Source organism: Zootoca vivipara, chromosome 3 (genome assembly GCF_965207765.1).
Source record: "Zootoca vivipara chromosome 3, rZooViv2.hap1.1, whole genome shotgun sequence".
NCBI lineage: Eukaryota > Metazoa > Chordata > Lepidosauria > Squamata > Lacertidae > Zootoca > Zootoca vivipara.
In genome coordinates this window covers 35,391,939-35,413,978 of record NC_142586.1, presented here as the reverse complement: position 1 = coordinate 35,413,978, position 22,040 = coordinate 35,391,939, and the positions used below count along the sequence as shown (strand labels likewise).

At 40.5% G+C, this 22,040-nt stretch overlaps 1 protein-coding gene across 50 annotated transcripts in view; it reads right to left on the bottom strand.

Annotated features, from left to right (window-relative positions):
• The window catches only part of RIMS1 (regulating synaptic membrane exocytosis 1), a 235,258-nt gene that overhangs the window by 16,488 nt on the left and 196,730 nt on the right, over window positions 1–22,040 (bottom strand). For 31 of the 50 annotated variants that reach the window (XM_088665888.1, XM_088665849.1, XM_088665851.1 and 28 more), the window contains 2 exons: window positions 21,111–21,254; window positions 10,513–10,748 (listed from right to left, as the gene is read on the bottom strand). The exons of 1 other annotated variant lie outside the window; for it this stretch is intronic. In XM_088665888.1, the coding sequence (XP_088522014.1) occupies window positions 10,513–10,748; window positions 21,111–21,254 (380 nt within the window). Of the gene's footprint in view, window positions 1–10,512; window positions 10,749–16,295; window positions 16,352–21,110; window positions 21,255–22,040 lie in introns of all 50 variants that reach the window. 18 more of the 50 variants (XM_088665857.1, XM_088665859.1, XM_088665863.1 and 15 more) reach the window with 2 other exon arrangements.

The window sequence follows — 22,040 nt, the reverse complement described above, 5'->3', positions numbered from 1 at the left end:
ACAGGTTAATATTATGAAATTGGAAATGGGCCAACTATAGTTGCCAGTGAGTATTATAGGGAACTGTGGTACTAGAACGGCATGGAAATAAATCAATGCATGGCTTTTTTGTTAGAGAGCAATCAGTAAACTAAGTTGTAATAGCTTATATCCTGCTGCTTCATATATGTCAAAAGGTCATACATACGAATCTATGGTATCTCAATAGTAACTTTACCATAGTGATGTATGAAGTGGGTCAAAAACAAATGACTACTGAAAGTAAGCTCTTGCACAAAGATGCAATGGTATGTTTCATACCATTGAATTGAATTCAGTTGAAACCAATTGATACCATTGAATTGAATTCAATTGAAACAAGCATGTTTCAATTTTTTGGGAAAGAGCAGTTCAGAATTTGGAACATAGACTAAAGACATGCTTACAAAGAAATTGCACTATATGCTTCACTCAAGGTTTGTTCACATACATGGTAAAGAATCATGACATCAAGTGGGGAGAAGAAACCAATGAAACAGAGATGCAGTTATAGCCTAAGTATCGTTTTAATGCCTCTGAAAAACTTGCATTCATTTTTTGCATAGCAGGAAATGCGACATACACAACTGGCCATCTACGTGTATCAGCCATCCAAAAATAAGTTCATCATACCTTTCTATGTGATTCTAATTTTGATCGATTTTCGTTTAGCTGATTCACTGTCACAAGATTCAATGACTTTACTAACCCCGTTAGTTTACCATGTCTGTGGCTTGAGATCAACACAGCACACCAATCCTGTTTTCACTTACCATACATTTGAGAAGCGGCAGGGTTGTATATAACATAACTTTTGAAATATTCCAAAGCAAAATGAACGAATACAGACTTACCTCTTAGGCATAAGCAAAGTTACATCCCAGCTATATTAGGAAGCCCTCAGAAGGAATTAAAACATGAGCTTTTGTTTAAGCAACTGAGTGGTAAATAATGTCTGGACTTCCTGCACAGTCTTTTGCTTAAACAGAAAAGAACACTTGGCATGAAGAACTGTCAGGATGGAATGATCAAGTGGCTTCAGACGCAAGTCTTTACACACACACACACACACACACACACACACACACACACACACACACATTGGAATGAAAAAACCCAAACTAATTCTCCATTTTGTAGAATGCTGCAGAGGGGTTTAAGAAGTATCAGAAAAACTATGGAAACCCAAACACACACAAAACCCTGAAATCCTTAACTTTATCATTAAAATTTTGGGCTCAAGATTCATTGCCCGTGATTTTTTAAATATTTTTTCCATCCATAGAGTCAATAAAAGCAGCAAACATTAACTTTAGCACACTACTGTATTCCCAAGACTGTGAAAATGTTCACTATCGAATAGCTCCTGGACAGATATGAGTGATGTGCAGATTAACAATGAGTACATGGTCTCCTCTACCCATTTGACTTTCTGCTGCTGATCATCTCAATTATTCCATCTGAAAGTAGCCTCTAGCCACTGGTAGCTTCCACTCACCCTGATGGGCAGCATCAACATTAAAGGTCTCAAGCCTTGGCACCCACAGGTAGTACTGGAAAAGATAACACTCTGAAGCACTGAAGAGTTGATTCCAGTCAGTTTAAACAATACTGATGCGCCAATGGTCTAAATGTATCAAGCATCTACATATAATTCTGTGCTCTAAAAGCAGTCAGGGACATATTATCTTACACCCAGGGGAAGTTAAGTTTTACTGGAACTCTTGACCTAACAACAAGCCATATATCAGATGAAAGCTATTTTCCCAGGTTTGCTCAGTGTTGGGAGCTGACCAGCTGAAATTTCATTCTCTCTAAAATCTGTGCCTTTTGTTTCCAAATCTGCATTTTCATAATCATATCCATGTAATAATTCATAATATACAATATTTTGAAATGTATTACCATTCAATTCCAAGCTACAATTTGGGATGCTTATTTCTTTTAGCAGGTAATTGTAGTTCTAACTTAAAAGGGGGCGGGGCGGGGAAGATTAGGGATGAAATATTTTGCCCCAACTTGACAAAAACCTTGATAGTCATCTTGTCTGCAGAAAGCTTTGGGAAGAATGAGAACAGGATAACTACCCTCCACGCAAGTGTCAAATTGGTGTCTAACAAAATGGTTGAGGGCTAATAAACAGAAGATGAATCCTGACAGAAGATTGTCTGACCAAGACAGTGGTGTTCCAGCTGTTCTGGATAGTATTGCACTCCTCGCTAAAGGATCACGTTCACAACCTGGGAGTGCTGATTTCTAAACTGGCCCAAGTAGCCTCTGAGGCATGAAGCTTATTCCACTATCCAAGACTAGCACATCCAAGGTTAGCTCTTTCTGGTTAGAGCAGACATCCCCAAACTTCGGCCATCCAGATGTTTTGGACTACAATTCCCATCATCCCTGATCACTGGTCCTCTAAGCTAGGGATCATGGGAGTTGTAGGCCAAAACATCTGGAGGGCCGCAGTTTGGGGATGCCTGGGTTAGAGATTGTGGGGCCCAATTATCCATGCCCTGGGACCCTCCAGATTAATTACTACCTCTGAATGATGTGAGCGGCTGCCTTTCAAAGTATACCAGAAATTACTGCTAATCTAGATTATCAGATGCTAGGCTACAACTAGATGGGACAGTCCCTAGGAAACACATCTTGCCTGCCTTGAAACTGCTTCACAGTCCATTTCAAAGCACAATTCAAAGTGCTGTTGCTAACCTTTAAAGCCCCAAATGGCTTGAGACTTGAACACCCAAAGGCACCACAAAGACTTGCCCATAAAGATCAAAGGTCCTTTTCTAGGTGTTGGTGTTGGTAGAAACTGGTGAGAGGTCAGGCTTTAAAATATTCTCCCTATCTAATTCCCAACATCATTAGCCAATTAGAAATGCTTTCTGAAAAACCACATAGCCAGACCTGCTTCACTTGGCATTGTTCTACAAAGTGGAAGCCGTCACTACAGCTCCATGAAGTCACAGTTCTCATATCTCTATGATTATTTTTATTTGTTACACTCATAATATTTACTGCATTCTGTGTATGCTTATATCAATTTTATATATTCATATTCTATATAGATGGCATCTGTATGCTACCACCTAAGATATAAGTTCTCTGCTTGGTTTACGATCAATATTTTTTAAATAAAAAAAAGCTGAAATACAAAATTAAAAATTAAAAGTGTGTGTGTGTGTGTGTGTGTGTGTGTAGACCACATAAATACAACAAACTCTATACCATTTATTAATTTTTAAAAAATGGAGGCCCAGATTTCCTAAGTTATTTACAGGGTTTGATCACCAGAAAGGTTCTCACCTGCCACTGAAAATGACACCAGGGAAGCCTCCCAGGGAAGGCTATTCCTTAAATGAGGTGCCACTACCGAAAAGGCTGCCTCTCCCTGGAGGTTGTCCACCCGCTTCACTTCATTAAGTGGTTGCACTCAAAGCAGGGTCTTGGGTAGGTACATAAAGGAGAAGACAGTCTTTCAGGTCTCCTCGTTCCAAACCACTCAGGGATTTAAAGGTGGTAAACTTTAAATTGTCCCCTCCCCATAGAATGGGAGCAAGGCACAGAACCGCCTCTACTAGCAGTATGCTGATTATTTATCGAAGCTGGTTTGGGGTGAAATACATGAAACGGCAGTATTCAATGAAATATTCAATGAATCTATGCCATGTGACCATAGATTCGAAAACCAGCAGTGGGAGCCCACGCGAGCCACAGTAAACAGTAAATCTCTACCCATCCTATTTATGAAACAAGGATAAAGGGATGGTGCTCCAGAGGAATTAAGTAAGAGTGTTCATTGGGCAGTGGGGAATACATGTGATCTTTTAGAGGACTTTTTTTTTCTGTAGCAGTTGACTGAAAACGCAAAGTACAGTCTTGCAGTACTATTTTTAAAGAGCCTCTCAGCCTCCGCCTCCTCCCGCAGCCCAAGAGAATTGCATAATGATGCTAACCCTGGAGGGCTGCTTATGGCTTTGCAGTCCCAAGTGGCTCTTGCTCTCGGTAACCTCTTTAGACCAAGTGCCATTTTATAGATGTTTCATAACCCCAGCTGCTCAACAAGTAAAAAATAGCAAGGCTGGGAGAAAACAAACACAGAGAGAACATGGTTCAGCCAAAGTTAAGCACAAAACAAAACAAAACGGGTGCTTAACTTTCCTCCATTGCGATGAGCAGGATTTAAAGGTGTTTCCATTAGTTTGAATAATGCGTAGATATGGAAACCATCCTTTCTCTAAAAGGCTTTGCGCCCATCCAAACTGGGAATTTTTGTGTGGGTGTGTTCTGCAACGTATCATTGACACAATAATAATAGCACATTAGCGATGGATTTACAATGCATTATCCACACATCATTCTGCTTTATTCAGTTGCTCTGCAATGTTTTCCCCGCTGCCCTTGGACTATTGCCATCTGGAGGAACACTATTGCACTATAGCACGTAGCAAAACCAGGACAAAAAAACAATCCAAAACATTTGTGAAATAAAAGGCCACAGAATTACCGCAGGAAGTTAAGACCGGCATCGATTGGAACCAAAGCAGTAGGACTGCTCTGAAACATATAGAGATGCAAGCAGTATTGGAAGCAGAATCATGTCACTGTCATACATTGATACAGTGGCGGAGGAAGAGGGGTGCGGGCCGCTCCGGGTGTCATCACTGAGGGAGGGGGATGACAAAATGACAAAAATATGAGTTGTTGTTTTTTAAAAAAGCTTTTAAAAAAGGGCTTACGTAACTTTTTAGTTCAGTCAACAAACGTAATGAAACACAGCTGGAACTGGGCGCCACACCGTGGGGGCCGGCACTTACAGTGGGACCTGCAGCATGCCTGAGCCACGCATCTCTCCTGGGAGTGACGTGGTGGCTTGAGTGCTTGCAGGCTCCGTGCTGCCTGAAAGGGCAGCATGGGACTTGCGTCTGCCCTCTGCCTCTCCCTCAGCCGCCCTACAGCTGAGGGGGAGGCGGTGGAGAGGCTCTACGCAGCACACCCCGCCCCATGGGCAGCTCGCCCCACCCCTGGCTGCAGGACGCGCATGCTGCACCCAGCACCTGAGCGGCTAGCTATGCCGCTGCATTGATGAGCACAAATCACTAGTAAGGCACAATAAAAGAAACGTTTTTAGGGGCCTGTTGTGCATTTCAGCCTCATATACTTGGATTAATTCAGGGACAAGAGGGATGTCAGAAATATGGGGCCCCATCTCTGTTTTTTATTTCCTTTTAATGCTGAAGCAGGAGCTGGGAGGGGAGGCACTGGCCAATGGGAGGTAGTGTGTTTCTCCTTTCAAATGTTCCCAGCCAGACTCTGAAACCAGAAGTGAACCTAGCAGGAAGAAAGTGGCCAAGGGTAGAGGGAAACATTTGCAGGGGAAACCTGAGGACTGCAGTCCCCTCCCCTCTCACCATATGTTTGCTGGGGTAAGACTTACTTTGGCCAGTGGGAGCTTCCTAGCTGCGGCATGTCCCCATGCTACAGGAAGGATGAAAGAACCAAGAGGATGGGTTTCCTCCCGCATGAACACCACCCAACTGCCAATACAACTACATCCGAGAACCCTGCCCTAAGGTCCATTCACTCCTGCACACTTCAGCCTGGCATGCTGAGATTGGGGTGTGCTTTCTCATTAAGAGTCACTCATCCACCTGAAGGTGCTTCATCAACAACTTGTACCTGGCTGACAGTCCCCAAAAATTACAAGTTACTTGCATCCCCCAAAAGTACATGCTACCTCCAGAACAGTGTTCCAACCAAAGATGAGGCACCCACTGGAGGGCAAGGGGAGTGGCAGAGAAGGGGGAGAATACAGAGAGGTAAGGATAAGCTTTTTGCTTCTTCTGCCTTACCCTCTCCCCGCACCATAAATCCACGTACATTCACATGAACACACACACACACACACACACACACACACACACACACATTATGCAGTATTTTTAAAATTGGCAAGTTGTTAAAATTGTACCATATGTGTGCCATTACACCAAGAATGGGCACATTTCAACATAGCACTGGCCCTCCATCGCAAAGCAACTGAGTTGCAGCCTGAAAATGTAAGGCTCACCTGACATAATTTATTTGTGAACCTGTTCCAATAAATTCAATTATTTAATGCTGCTGCTTCACATAAGCAGCATATTTGCGGCACACAGAGCATTAGGGCCTGAGGGGTCATAGTGAAGTTATTGATTGAAGTCAAAGTAACCAAATTTATCCTCCGCTCAAAAACACTGCCAGTTATCCAGCTCCCTCCTTGTTCAGTGTTATTAATATTTCCTCCGCTCCCTGTCTCTAGCTATAAATATTTCTAGACTCCTGCATTAAATAGGCACAAGGGAAGAAATGTCTAGTCTTTGCAACCGACACCTGCAATGATCTTTTAGGAATATTTTTAACAGTACATGGGTTTACTTCCTCATGCATGCACACTTTATGTAATTCCCAAGGTCCTAGCTGTCACTCTAAAAATACCAGCCTGAAACCAGCGTTCCTTCCTTTTCAAAGAACAGTTGACTGAGAAAGGTATCCGTAAGCTGCTTCCAGCACTGACTACACCTGGTTAGCATTTTCAAAGTCTTATGTGGTGAAAAAGAAGAGTTACAATGAGTGTCAGGAGTTCCCAGTGAAATCAGTGTGGGCCTCTGTGCTTATACGTTGGATTTGATTACATTCAAGGGTCGTATTTTGGCATTGTTGTACTTGTGGTCTCAGAAAAGTCAACTCATCAGTTTGATAATATTTGAAGATCCAGACACTGGCCAGGATATACAAAGAATTCAGCATTCACGTGCATACACTGAGTCCCATTCTTTAAGTAGCAGCTTAAATGGATTGCATAAGCCAATCCCAAAACTCAGGACAGTGTTTATCAAATTCATTGAATGTAGTGTGAGGAGCAGCTGCTGGGGAAAAGAAATATGAGAAGTCATTTTGGGTGCATGCAAGCCACTTCTCACACGTACTGTCCTGACCAAAGAAAGGCAATATGGTCTGGGAATGCCAGGAGAAGCCTGGCTTCAGTGGACTGAGTGCCCCATCCTTCTTCTGGATTAATAACTATTCATGCCAGATGCCTATATTTTCTGAGAGAGAGTGAAGGCAGCAGTATTTTAAATTGCAGTTAGCACTCAAACTCTGTCGGTTATTCATAATGTGAAGGGGGTTTCCACGCATACAGAAAAGGTGGTCTGTTCTTTCAACATGTATGCAAAAATGCAAACCAAGTTTAAAATAATTCGGAATAGAAGAAACCTTCAAAAATACAGCTTGAGACAGAATCCTGCAGACAGTCCGTTTAAATCCCATTGAAGTAAATTCCACAGCAACATACAAGACTGCAACCTTACTTGTAGCAAAATCCAATTATGTTATAAATATACTTGAGATGTGTTTTAGATCAAGTCGTTTCAGTTACTGAAGTAAATCCTTAAAATCCACTAATCCTTTGCTCCAAATAATCCCTGGTCACATAATTAGTCCTGTTAAAAGGATTACAAGCATTCTGTGACATCCAGGTAACTGAAAAAAGCTAATTATTTTCAAATTCCTTCTAGTATTATCTGAGTGGTATTAGAATAAAACAGGACTGGCCCCATTATTTAATATTAATTCACCATTCTAAAACCCCTGAGTGACTTGGCATGCGACATCATCAGTAGCTGCAAATTCCTAAACCTTCACAGAATATACACATGAATTACGTTCAAACCGAACACTGTATTGAAGCTTCCATGTCACATTCTAAATTCATTGGTTGGAAGGCAAGAAAACCACATGTACGAGAAAAGCAATCTCTTCCTCAAGAAGAATTCTGAAATAGGGCTGACTTGCACAGGCAATTCAAAAATTTATTACTTTAGGTGGCTCAAATGTAGATTGGGCAAAGTAGAAAAATCCGAACAATGTGGTAAGGCTCTGTAAGCACAAAGTTACTTGCTTCTGTTCCCTGTTTTATGTGCTCTCCTTTTTTTCTTTTTACATAAACCATAGGAAACTGGGTTGAAACTGTGATCTCCAGCATTGTAATACCAACAGCAAACTGTACCCACAATTTCTTCTTCTTTGAAAAAAATGGAGACCCCCCACCAACAGAATTGCACTTGTGTTTGGGATCTGCCATGGGAAAGCCCTGTGCAGAATTTAAAAGCACTTCTGCCATTCGTAGCATCTTGTCCTCAAATGCTCAGCAGCGTTGCACCAAATGATGCTACGATCTGCTCGCTGTTCCCGAACAAGCTTCACAAGTTTGTGTTTAGTGCTGTCTTCCAAATATAGTGTCTGAAGGAAACAGTTCATTTCTCCCCTTGAGTGGAAGGGAACTGTTATCACTTTGTACTAAGATTCTGTTTTGTGATGAGAATCCCCCACTGCCCACCGACCCCAGGCATGAATATGTGTGTGTGTTTGTAGCTGTGAAGTGATTTCAGAGGGAAACACACAAACACCAATACCTCATTTTGTACAAAGGGCAAAATAAGAGTTGTACAGCTTCACTGGAGAAACTATATGAAACATTACCTGGGTAAATGATCTTTCTATAGGAAATGGCACAAACACATTATTTATAATAAAGCTAACAGTATGACTTCTTAGAAAGAAAACTGGATGGCGCTTAGCTCATTTGCCTGTCTTATTTCCAACTCACTTACAGGCAAGCCCAGTGGGTTTCAACTTGCTTCCAAACATGTATACCACTGCAGTTTTTCATTGTTATTAATGCAACAATAAATTGAAATGTGTACCAAAATCAGTTAAAGACGCATGAATTTTCTTGACACACATTATCCTGTCTCCAGTATCATACAATAGATTTTTTTATGCACACTGCAACCTCTATCGTTATAATAATTATAAAATGATACAGTATATAGTTTAAAACTTTGGTTGGACATGCATTCTTATCCACATAAGTGTGCAGGTTAAAACAGCACTATGTCTTTATTCCTCATATGCCAGCCTAGCATGAGGGAATGTAGAAAGAGCAATGAAAATGGAAATGTTTGCTTCAGAAACTAGGCTGCTAGTATTTTTACGTGTATGGGGGGGGCGTGCGTGCAAATATATATGGGGTTGCTAGAGATCCAAGTGCATAGGTTTTGGATTAGGATATGCAAGGGTACTACATTGTCTAAGGTGAGTCTCCAATGTCCTCATTGGCAGTAGTATTTGAGCATACAAATATTCCTTGATGGCACTTTAATGTGAGACTTCCTCCTTTTGCCAGCTCAACGTAACAACCATTTTGCAAGATGAAGCCTGGCTCTGACACTACAAATATTTGGGAACATGAATTCAGTGCCTTTCATCTCAGCCGTTAATTCGGAACAGCAGAAATGTGGTTTACTTTGCTTACAGATATGATCCCATATGGAAACGCTTAATTTTTTGACAGGCCACAGAAACATTCCTACTAACCTCTATCGTCACAGTTAAGAAGACATTTCAAGATGTAACCAGTGTCCCAAATCATCTAGGGGTAATTCTGCAGTATCACTGAGTGTTCCAAATAAAATGACTCTTGGTATACCAAAACACTAACTCAGAAGTTTCTTATGAAATCTATTGATTGGTAAAACACAGAATTTATCTGGCAGGTTTATTTGAAAATCACAGGTGCATAAGGCACTACAACTTAATTTCATTTAATCCTACTGATGCCAGGAAAGGGGGATGGAGTGGGTGGCCTGGCGCTTAAAAATGAAATGAGGAAAGCAAAAAATGGATGACACAAATCAGAAACATCTGACATACCTGCAGATTGTGAGTATCTTGATCAAGAGATTGAACCACTGTTGTAAGTCTGAGATCTACTCTTACATCAACTATTTACTTGTAAAGCCATTTAAGGATGCCTGCTCTTGTCAGAATAAAGGGTAAGCCCCCTCACTGATTTTAACAGAACCTGTGAGCCAACATCTCTCTTCATTCCCTCTTTAGTAGCTCTGCTTTAGGCTACAGAGATTAGGCTTTTAAGATTTCTAAAGCAACAAGAAAGAACAGGGCCATTAAAAGCATGTAATGTAGCATCATGCCACACTCTAATTAACTCACTTCACTAAGCCTATTTTTCAGGGTTTTAAAGGGGGGCAAATAAAGAAAGGAGTCAGCATTAGTTAATCTCAAAATCTATACCTTTCTTCTGCTGCTTTAACCCATTACAATATGATGCATTTAAAATTGTGTAGGTGTTGTGACTGGCTTCTTTCAGGTCATGATTACAGATTGCAGGTGTCAGAACCTAGTGTTGTAACATTTATCCCATAACACAGGAGAAGCCAATATGGTGCACTCCAGGTGTTACTGGCCAGGTGTAGTCCAATAACATCTTGGAGGGCACCACCTTGGCTGTCCCTGCTATCGTGTTTCTCTGATAGCACACACAAAAAACCTTCCACACCTGGAAACAGTTTTTTTCTGGACATCTAAACACTAATCTCATTTCACATGTACACAGAGCCACGTTCTTACTGTCCATACTCCACTCACCTGTTTGGCTAAGCTGGGATGTGCTTCTGCTTCTTCGAGATACCATGGCAACCACTTTGGCACTAAGGCTGGACCGTCTTTTCTTCCCACCTGTTCCAACCGTACCAACTGCAGTGTCTGATTGACTCCCATCGTTATGTTCCAGCTTATACACCTCTCCACTCACACTTGTGCTCTTTGTGATGATTCTCCCTGAAGTCCCCATCCGTCTGCCTTGCATTTTAGGAGTAAACGTACTATATTTACAAAGTAAAAACATACATGTACATTTGAATTATGCTTGTCTTTATAACAAGATCTTTAAATCTAAAAAAGAACCCAACACATCATACTAAAACTGACTCTTTCCCCAATAGAAAATATTGCCAAGTATACTTTCAAATTATTTGATACCCAAGTACACAACTGTATTCAAATTCCTGAAATTCATGGGTCCCCCCCCCCTGTTCCTAATTGAAATTGATGTTTGACTTCCAACTTCTCATTTTAACTCAATGGAATTTTACCTATTCTAAATGAAGGATACTAGAACACAATCTAAGTAATAATCACTTTCCTAGGATTTACACAAAAATATATTTATGGTCATAGAAAATAAAAGAACAAAGACATGTACCCACTCGATATATATTCTGATCAAAACAAGCCTTGCTATAAAATGTAATGTAACAGGGTAAATATTCCTCATTGATGTAAATGGTTCTGATGAAAAACTGAGGTTTCACAGCACATGGTGATCTATTTACAAAAGATTAGTTGATCTATTTATGATTTTCGAAACAAAACTCACAAAAAGTAACCTGCATTAAATCATCATTAAATATATAAAGTATGTGTTGTTCCTTTTTTTTCTCAGCAAAGCTTTTGTGCTTCATAGCATAAGCTTGCCCAAGATAGCTGGGCTGGTGGGAAGCAGCGGGAGTATAATTAATATGTTCTTATTTCCTGTAGAATTTCTCATGCCAAAAGCAGTGTGTGTGTGTGTAGATAATTTTATTTGGATTTCTCATTCATTCCGCATTTACAGCTTGAAACTGGCAATAACGCTAAAAGCAAAATTAAATAAAACAAGTAGAGGCCTGCAATAAAATGTATCCCTGACAAACATGCTACTTGAGTCTGTGGCTAAGTAGTGAGCATAAAAGACCAGAAGTCTTGCTCTTACTTGGGTCTTCTTCCATCTGCATTTTTTGGTAGCTTTTTAGAAGTTTCTGAACATTTGCAACTGCAATCTGTATGCAAGTCAATGGCACATGACTTCTGCATGAAATTGACTACACTGCCCAAGCTTCTGCCCCAGGGACATTATTTTGGTGCGGTAATGCAGCAAAAACAATGCAGGAGGCAGCAGTTATGAGTTTCCAGTCTCTGCGACCACAGCAGGCATTGTGATTTGCCAGTGGTTTGAGCCCCCGGAAGCGTACTCCACTGTCTCTTGAAACAGATGGATGCCAACAACAGTTTGGCCTGGGAGAAACTCTGAGAGGGTAACACAAGTAGTCTCACTATAACAGCAGGGCTGCAGAGAGAAAGCAACTCTTTCAGCACAGGCCTCTAACCAGAGGCAAATTTAGGAGAGTGCAACTGGATTGGTCACACTGGGTCCTGAGCCTCGGGGATGCTGCAACTACTGTATGACTTAGAATGGAGTGAGAGAGTTAACTACACTGTGAGGTTAGTTATTACTACTCTCTGAGCCCAACACACAATGTGGGAACAAAAGCAATGGATGCCAGAAGAGGATTGTTATAATCTTCTATCTCAACCTCAACATAACCTTCAGCCTGCAATACCTCTGGACCACATTGCAGGGCTCTGGTTTACCAAACAGAGACTGACCTGCAGTATTCTGTGTGAACTAGACTGCAAGGCTGCCATCAGTTATTCTCTTTAAGTTACAGCCTCTTCCAACCTGCAATATCAGGACAGTGAAGTGCAGTTGCTTTGGAATTAGCATCAGCAGTGGCTGTGCAGTTTGTGTGTGCCTATGATTTGCACAAAATAACTGAATTGAAAAGAGCACGAATTCTTCTCTTTGCCACTACCTTTTGATTTTCTTAAGGGGTGGAGTTGACACACTGGTGCCCAATCCCAGTAACATTAAAATCCTGCATTTCTCCATTGATTTCTATCAGTAGCTCCTACTTCTATCTCTGGGGACATTTTAAAATTGTGTGAATCAAGAAGTGACCCTTGCAGACATTTCCTCTGTACCCTTTCTATTCCTTCCCCCCAAGTTGTTCCATTCCACTGAGTTATTATGAAGCTGTTCAATCAACCATCACTCCTCTCGGCTGATAAGATTTCTCTTGCAGATATTTTTGCTGATATCTCTCCCTTGTGCATGGATCGTGTAATTTTAGCTATACAAGTCTGAGCATGGGGAGACCTGAATTGGCATTTGTATATAGAATTGTTTGCAAATTGCTTATTAAAACACTCAGATACAGGGTCAGGATTCACTATGCCCCATCTGCATAACTCTGCCCATTAAATGCCAACCCACAATTAACATGGCTTACAGCACTCAGAGAACATGTTTGTGTTTAAGCTCTGGCAAGCATGTCTCCAAGAGCAGGAAGCCTAAGAGCTGTGGGACAGTCACTATGAATATGTCTCGCTTTATAGTACAAACATACCAGGCCAGTCAGATGGTACAGTCAAAAGAACATTTGCAGATGACAAATGGGCTGTGAGGCATTTACTCTGTGGGTTATGCAGGGGTTTGGTCAAAGCAAAACACTTTTTAATGCTGCAACACTGAAGTGAAGTGTCCTAGAGACTCATCTCCATCCGGAGGAAGAGTTGCCACATAAAATGTGTTACAATAATCTGGCCTTCAGGTTAGAAAGACATGAATGATGGGTACTAAGTACGGCTGAAACAAAAACACTTGCAGCCTTGTCACCAGACAGCTAGTGAAAAGTGAGACTATTAACCATAGGAAACAGCTTCCAGGTACAGTGATGAATCAAAATAGTTTGAGGCTGCACACCTGAAGCATCAGGGAAGGCTGAAATATCCCCTCTTATGGATGTCTCTATCCCTTTGAGGTCACAGTAGCTGCCAATTATCACCACAGCTATCTTGTCTGGGTTCAGCATCAACGAGCTTCCCAACATCTCATATCTCACCAAGGTGAGTTAGTGGTTAAGCACTGTGATTGCAGGGCTTGGGTTGAATCAGACTGGAAGGCAGATCAAGACCTGCAGACTGTTAAATTAAATGCTGAATTATGTTTTTGACACTGTGATGTCATTTCTGTGGGACTCGAGCATTCATGAAACTGCCACTGAGTAGTTTCACACATTCTTGGCAGGAAGATGGAAAAGTCTGCTTACTTGCTCAGTGTTTCCTTGGGACTCAACTGCAGTGGACCTCAGGAAACCAGCTTCTTCATCCAACCCATTTAAAGTGTGTATGATAGGGCTGCAGTGTGAGGTCACACAAAGACAACGAACACCTGTATGCTGATCACACAGCTGCACCTCTTGCTTAAGCCAAAATACAGGGTGCTATTCAAAGCACACTTATCTTGAAAAGTATTGCTGGGATAAGCAGAATTAGCTCGGAGGGGGTGAAATCATCAGTTTAATGTCCAGATTCCTTCATTTAACTGGTATGTGAATGACACTTCCCGAAAACAACTGTACAGCTCTGAAATATTATCTAACCTTAATCCCACCCCCACCCCTCATATCTCTCCTAGATTTTTCAGTAAGTAAACAAAATTAGTATGCATTAGCAATGACAATGTCATTTTATTTCTCTAATGAAATGACTGTTTGAAACCAAGGACAGTTTCACTGAGAACATCTTATTTCATCTTGCGTACATAAATCTGAACACCCCAAGGAACTGTCCCACTTTGCTAAAGGGATAATTCCACTAGATGAAATTATAATGGATCAGAACATCCAACATCTATAGCCATTAGTACCACATATATCTGCCCATAAGAAGGCCCTACTAAGATCAGTATGGCTTACTTCTACACGTGTATAGTATTGCAACCTTAATTTACTTAAGTAAATAGAATGGGAGGACCTGCATCTTGCCAGTTATAAATTCTGCTCAATTCAAAGTGTCTATATACAACTAGGGATTATTATTATTTTTTTGTGGGGGGGGGGGGTATTCTGTTTCTACTTTAATGCTAACCTATCTCATCCACATTTTCCAATTGAATTGAATGCTTCCAATTGAATTGAAAAACAGGCGTTCTTTGAAATTCACTCTCCCCCCAGTTTTGTGTTGCAGTTCTCCAGCCAAATAATGTGTACAAAGTCATGTATATTAAGGGAAATAAAAATGCATATATTAGTGCCATATATAAATGGAGCAACATATAAAATAATTGTAATAGGGGAAATTGCTTCCAAAAAATATGTGTATCAGGCAAAATTGGCTTATATGGACATGCTGTGAAATCTTGAAATAAATAGGGATGCAGAACTGTCATTATTGGTGGACTGCAGGTAAAATTAGATGATTCTGAAGAAATAATGTTACTTCATGCTGTTTTATCCCAGTATAATTTCAACTGTAGTGATTTATTTTGAAACGAAAAGCACTGAGATAACAATTAACAGAAAAAATCCTCATTTAAGGGGAACATGAAGAGGTTGCACACAAGGAACACATCAAAGCCCCATAGAGGTGTTTTTGTTTTGGGAGGGATGACATAAGCACAATGACTCCTGACACATGTAGCGCACCAAGCTTACAATGATAATAGTAAGGTGTCCTAGGAAACTACATTTCCTAGGATCCCAGGAGCCATTTTTGAAAAGATGGACTTTAAAAATAAAGTTTTTGATACGTCATAGGAATCTGCCACTCCAAGAAAAAGATATGACAGTGCTGTTGGTTACATATAATTCCTTGTTCCTACTTAAACAAGCTCTCTGCATTAGAATTGAATTTTTGTTTCTTGGAACTTTCTAAAGCAGCCTCTCATGCCACACTGCAAATGACTGAAAATCAGAAGACTCTTGAAAGTTGTTTGTGAAATCTTATGGGCATCTGAAGTTCAAAAATGAAAGATAAAAACTCCCACTGGGAAGGCCCAAGCCCTTGAAACAGTCTAAAATAGATCTTCAAATTCTGCCTCATGGATTTTTGTCCTGCTTGGAGGCCATGTCCTTCTCAGCAGAAGACACACACCCAAATGCAGTGGCACTTTCCGCAAGTGAGTTTTCACACAACGAAAAACTTCTCTATTCCCTTCTCTAATCCATAATTCCCTGGACTAGTGATTTAATAATCCAAGGTCTCAAAAATTCCCTGGAGGCTTTTCAGGGAGGGGAGAGGGGCTGCCATTAGACAGAAAAGATGAAAGCCCCCCACCCCACGGTGCATTGGATCCTAGATGCCAACATTTTATATGAAAGCACTGATTTTCAAGTTAAACGTCACTACCATTTTCTTAATGCTTCACTTCAGTAGTGTGAACCCAATTAATTGGAACAAATTAAAAGGGCATTCTCTAATCATTAAATGGTATTAAAATTAGGCAACATGCAGAAACATTATAATTAAATCACTTTGAAATTACCAAGGTCACATTTAGAAATGAAGGTCAATCATACACACACACACACACACACACACACAAAAGCATAATCATATTGATGATTGCATCAATTTGATTTAATTCATGTCATAGTTTGTAACCATTTTTTGACTCTGTGGAGTTGTACATAAAATGATCACAAAACTGAAAGTAAATGTAATTAAACAATTTCATAGATACTTATCAGCTGCTTTCTACAGAAACTCACCTATGTACTCTATGAAAATACATCTTACTCCGTAATCAACGTAGTCACAATCGCCTCTGAAATAGTAAATTTTAGTGCACTTTTTCAGGAGTGTTCATCTTTTAGCAAGAGAAATCTTTGTTCAGTAGCAGGCCAACTCCTATTCCATATAGTAAGGAATCAGCAGCATTTTAATAATCCAGGATCTTCCTTGCTGTCAATATATAGGGTTTAATGACTCTAGTCTTTAGACAGAATCACGCTGACTTGTGCCAGAGCTAGTTGGAATGCTTCTGCCTTCTCTGTCAAATACAGAATCACATACTAATTCTGAGCCCCTATGGAGTTCTTTACAAGGAGATTGCTCATGAATGCTAATAACTTGAGAGTATGTAACACTCCTGGACGAAAGGAAAAGATAATCACTTCCCTTTAATGAGGAACATAATATTTCTAAAAATAAACTACCCACTGTTATTCAAAGTGTGCCACACTGAAGTGCTACCTCAGATCATCTACAGTTGGCCATTCTGTCAGCAGCACAAAAACTCTGGAGCTAGGACAAATAATCAGTCAGGCAAGGTTGCGGTTCTCTGCAAATATGCTTGGTGATAAGCCCCATTCAAGTCAGCAGAAGCTATATCTGAGTAAACATGCATTGTCTTAGAGAGTAACTATGATGTAAAACCAAACTGGATGCTTCAGTAGACTAAATGTGATATGATTCACAAAAGCTAGCCGTCTGTCGATTCCAACACTTGCCTTTGCATTCATGTCTACAACTCTAACAATTCAAGTGTTGGTTGTCTAATAATAAAATCTTCTCATTAGTAGGTGCTCAGTCTTGTTGGTCTAGGGACATAGTGAGCAACTTGAGATCAGCACCATGGACCAGTGTACCAAATACGTATGGCATATTCTGAGCTGGTGACCTACATTCATAGCAATGAACTTGGTAGATGCCAAATGATGATGAACAACCTGCTGCTGTTCTAAGACAATATGATGATGATGATGATGAACTTGTTGGCTTCACATGTGGAATCATAGAATTGTAGAGTTAGAAAGGATCCAAAGGGTCATCTGACTAGATGCAATCTCCTGCAATGCATTATTGCACTGCATTATTATTAATGGTATCGTAAGTGTCTGAGCAGAGGCACTCAACACAGACAAGGAGCCCCACGCAAAGTGTGCTGTGGGCAGGACAGTCCTCCATAACCCAGTAAGCTACCCACTTCTCAGAACTTATCTTTGGGCAAAACAAGTTTGAGGCAGCAAGGGCTCTCACACCCAAACAGTGTATCTTTTCGCACCAAGGACTGTGACTACAAGTCCCGAAATCCCCAGCGGAAAACAAACACGGTCCGCTCCATTTCCACAGAGAAAAAAGCCCTGGAGGTAAGTTAGGAGCATTGAAGCTGGCTTATACCAACCCATACCATTGCCATGAAGCTCCACATGGTCTACACTGGCTGGCAGCAGCTTTCTATTTCCCAGGCCAGGAATTAAACCTGGGGCTTTTCACATACAAAACAGGCATTGTACTACTGAATGATGGCACTTTTGTGAGAGGGAACGGGGGGAGGTGGTGGTGGGCGCTTTGTGAGCAACCTCAAGCCTCAGGTGTACAGCTAGAATATTCAGAGAGGCTTGATCCACATCTGCACCGGAAGCAAAAAATGTAACACACTGTTTGCTCAGTTGTCCTTTTGGAACCCAAACACTTAAGTACGGTAAATTTGCTGGGAAGTTGCTGTGGGAAGGCAATTTTTGTAAGATATCCAGCAGCACATGCCTTGCAGCTTCGAGAAATGTTAATTGTTAATTGTCAATTGTCTTCATAATGCAAGCCTTTATGCAATGCTTGGGATTAATTAGTTAAGTTGAATGATGCTCACGGAACTAATTCAGAAATCCCTGAACTATGCCATTTATATAAATGGCTCTATTCTGAGTAGAATGTAGTTCTACATTTTTAAAGAAATCAAAAAATTGTTGACAATAATGCAGAACTGGCTCACCAGGTAGGGTGGAGCAGGTTTGTTAGCTTCTCAGCAGGTGTGTCGCGGTTGCTTAATAGGAGGGGGAACGTGCAAACACGTCAGCAGGAGTACCAGATTGGCTCCACGATTGCCTTTGCACTGTGCCAGCCTCCTCATCGCCTTGCCTCACATCTCTCCATCCCATTAAGCAACAGTGACCTACCTGCTGGAAAGCTAAAATAGTGCCTCCTCTCTCCCCACCACAAACTGCTACTGCAATCATCTCTAGATAGTGAGTACTATTTAAGCTACACATTGTAGTGCTTTTAGAAATGCACTTTCCGCTTTAATTACTGGTGGGGAAAATCCATTTGTATGAAGATGAGGCAAAAGAAAAGTCTGCAATATGGGAAGCCTAACAGTTCCTTGTTAGTAAGAAAGAGTGCATAGTAAAATCCCAATTTATGCACATCTCTAATGAGATGCAAAGGCAGAATTTGATGATGAGCCATGAAAAAATTTGCAGCCTGCCTGACACATGCTTTGTGATAACCAGAGCTAAGTCATCCTTTTATGTCTCAAAAGCAAGCCTGAATATCTAGGCAACATTCACTGCAAATTCTCTTGCTGACCTTAAACAGAAGGTGAACCCCAAAGTAAATTACCCTAAGCATTCCTTTGTTTAGTTTTAGGAGAACAAAACTTGGGCAGCAGCAAAATGCCTGTAGAAGGACGCTGCATTTCCCAGCTGTTTTCATGCCTTCAGTTTCCAAACAAGATTAAGAGCACCAAGTACTCAAGTTTCTGAATGCGTTGTCCTGCATGTAAATGCACTGTGCATGGGAATGGGGGAAAGGATCCCCCTGGACCCCCAAAGTGTACAGAAAAATTGTGTTTGGCTTAAAAGGGGTGGGAAGTCACAATGGGTGTACAGGTAAAATCCCCCTGCTACTGGGGCTGGCAGTTAGGCTGAAAGCAAGCCAGAGATTTGCTACTAGGGTGGAATCTAGACACATATTTAAAAAGTTGTGAAAATGCATTTTTTAAAAACCTTTTGAAAAATATATTGGATTTGCCATAGCTCACCATTGCCACCCAGTGTCACATTTGTGTAATGCACTTTACAACACACTTAAAATGTTTCATTTGCAGCTGCTTAGCTGAGTCCTAGGTTTCCTCCAGCCTAGGGCCCAAAGCTACCCCTTTCTAAGAGGATGGTTACCAGATTACATCCCCGCCCTCTCTCTCTCCTGCAAACTACCGGTATGTCAGGGCCTCCCAAGTCTACACTCATAATTTTCTTGTAATTTTTTTAAAGAATGCAATGGAATTCTAGCATTTTTCCTAGTGACAATAACAGCATCTGACGCTGGTCATTAATCTCAACCAGCCATGTTGCAAATTATGCATGTACGTGCAAGGAAATATCCTGGGATCATTCATTAAAAAAAATACGAACTTAATTTCTGAACCAGCTCATCTGTATCCTTGCAATAATATCTATTCTCTAAAATCAGTCACCTGATGAAAAGACAGAGAAGCAGCATCCTACAGTGCAGTCCTAAACTTGTCTACTCAGAAGTAAGTTTCACCTAGTTTAGTAGGTCTTACTCCCAGGAAACTGGGTGCAGGGTACTAAGTACTAAGGCTGCTGCTGCTGTGTGCTGAGTTTAAAGTAGACAATTCACCACTAAACTGAATGTAAACACTGTCTATTAATGCACTGGGTGTTCTTGTTTTTTTTTTACAGGCCCTGTTTATATAACAATAAGGAATGGGGAAAAACCCACCACCATTCTAGGAAAGGGGGGGGGGAGAGAACAAGTGTGAGGGAGATTATACACTAGATGCCAGGAGTACCAGGGCATTGTGCTCACAGAACTTGCCAAATCAAAATATGGCGATGAATATGTTTTACTTTTAATTTGCCGTATGCAATGAACTTTCTTCTGTCCCTCTTAACCAGGCATCCCCAAACTGCGGCCATCCAGATGTTTTGGCCTACAACTCCCATGATCCCTAGCTAACAGGACCAGTGGTCGGGGAAGATGGGAATTGTAGTCCAAAACATCTGGAGGGCCGAAGTTTGGGGATGCCTGCTCTTAACCCAAGTGACACCAATACCAGCCTTGTTGTATCATAGGATTACAACCTCCACTCTGTGGGGCTTGCTTCACTGGCTTGGAATCAGTTACTTCTGAATTTTTCCATTATAAGATGGTATTTGAAGGAAAGAGAATGGACCTTTTCAAAAAATAATAATACAGTTCTGCAGGAATCAATTGCGCTATAACTCCCAAAGGCAAAACATGAGGGGAGCAAAAGGATCATCTGAATACACTCAGTGGCCACAGGAAGGATAAGGGGGGAATGACTAGCTGCTACTATTTGGGCTCAAGAAAAATGAACATTCATTTCAATCGCTAAAAAGGTTTATGTTAACATAGTTTTACTTTCCAAAGTAGTTCAGATTATACTTTTTATTAAGCTAAAATGTGGGAATGACACTTGCAAAACAATATAGATGGAACAGTGAAAGAGCAGCTAACCTTTCTGTGTGGATAAGACTTACGTTTATGTCTCTCATGACCTTGTATAATTTTCTCCTGAAATTTAGGATACCTAGATGTAATTGTAACTGAAAGTGTCCACTATGAATTCAAAATTGTTAGCCAGGAGGAAAACCAGGACACATCACACAATGAAGATCTCTTCTCCTTGCTCTTATTTGAGATAATAACCTATCATGTCATAGGCTAGGACATCTAAAGTATTAAATACTCCTATAATTAAAATAGCAAGGATGGGGATTGTGGGAATAAATGTACAAGGGAAGGAAGCCACCTTTTACCTCACATCAGCAACAGTATGCCTTCTCCTTTTCTTTTCTTCCATATTCATTTTTTTTCCTCTGTGCCCCGTCTCGCCATCTAATTCCCATGATATCCTTCTTTCTTTTTTGCCATCACTTTTGCAGCTCTCTAAGGACTTTGACCTTTTCCATAGTCAAAACATGCAAGCATGCAAAATTAAAATGTAAATAACTCAAAATAAAAATAAGGAACTAAAGGCACTGGCTCTACATTCACACATGATTTTAGAGCACTACAAAGCAAGCAAGAAAAAAGAAACAACCAACTTTGGATTTAAAAAAAACAAACAACCCAAATGCAAATTAAACAAGAACATAGACTCCAGCTGGCTAATTCTAAGAAGGCAATTATTTTCTGTTTCAGGGCTTCATTTTATGAGAACTGATTTATTATTGTCGTGCAATGTTCTTCACCTTTAACAATTAACTGAACAAGAACCTTTCAATTAAGCCATTCAGCCTGTCCTGTTGAACAGGGACAATTCAAGCGTGCTTTTATTTCTCAGAAGCAGACCAAGATTCACAAATCTGAAGTCGCTGGTTGCTTTGTATGTGGGGTTTTTTTGAAGTTAATAGCTCACTATCAGCTGTGCTAACTTTGCTGTCCTTACAGATATGAACTTTTGAGATTGCAAAGTTAGATGAGTCTGCTAGGAATTAATGAACTAAAACCATTTAAAAATTATAACTCAGTAACTATAATGAACACCTGATCTTTGCAGGACTATTGTTTTAAAATGATTTTATGTGAGTCACATATTTCTTGAATGAAATGTAAAAACCTCAAGAAGTAATTAAATATACAAAATGTTCTATTTTTTTTAAATGAAATAAAGCAGGGGAAAGTGAAATGTCCATTCTGTATTACAACTTACATTCAATACTTATTCAACCTCTTTCCTATCCTGA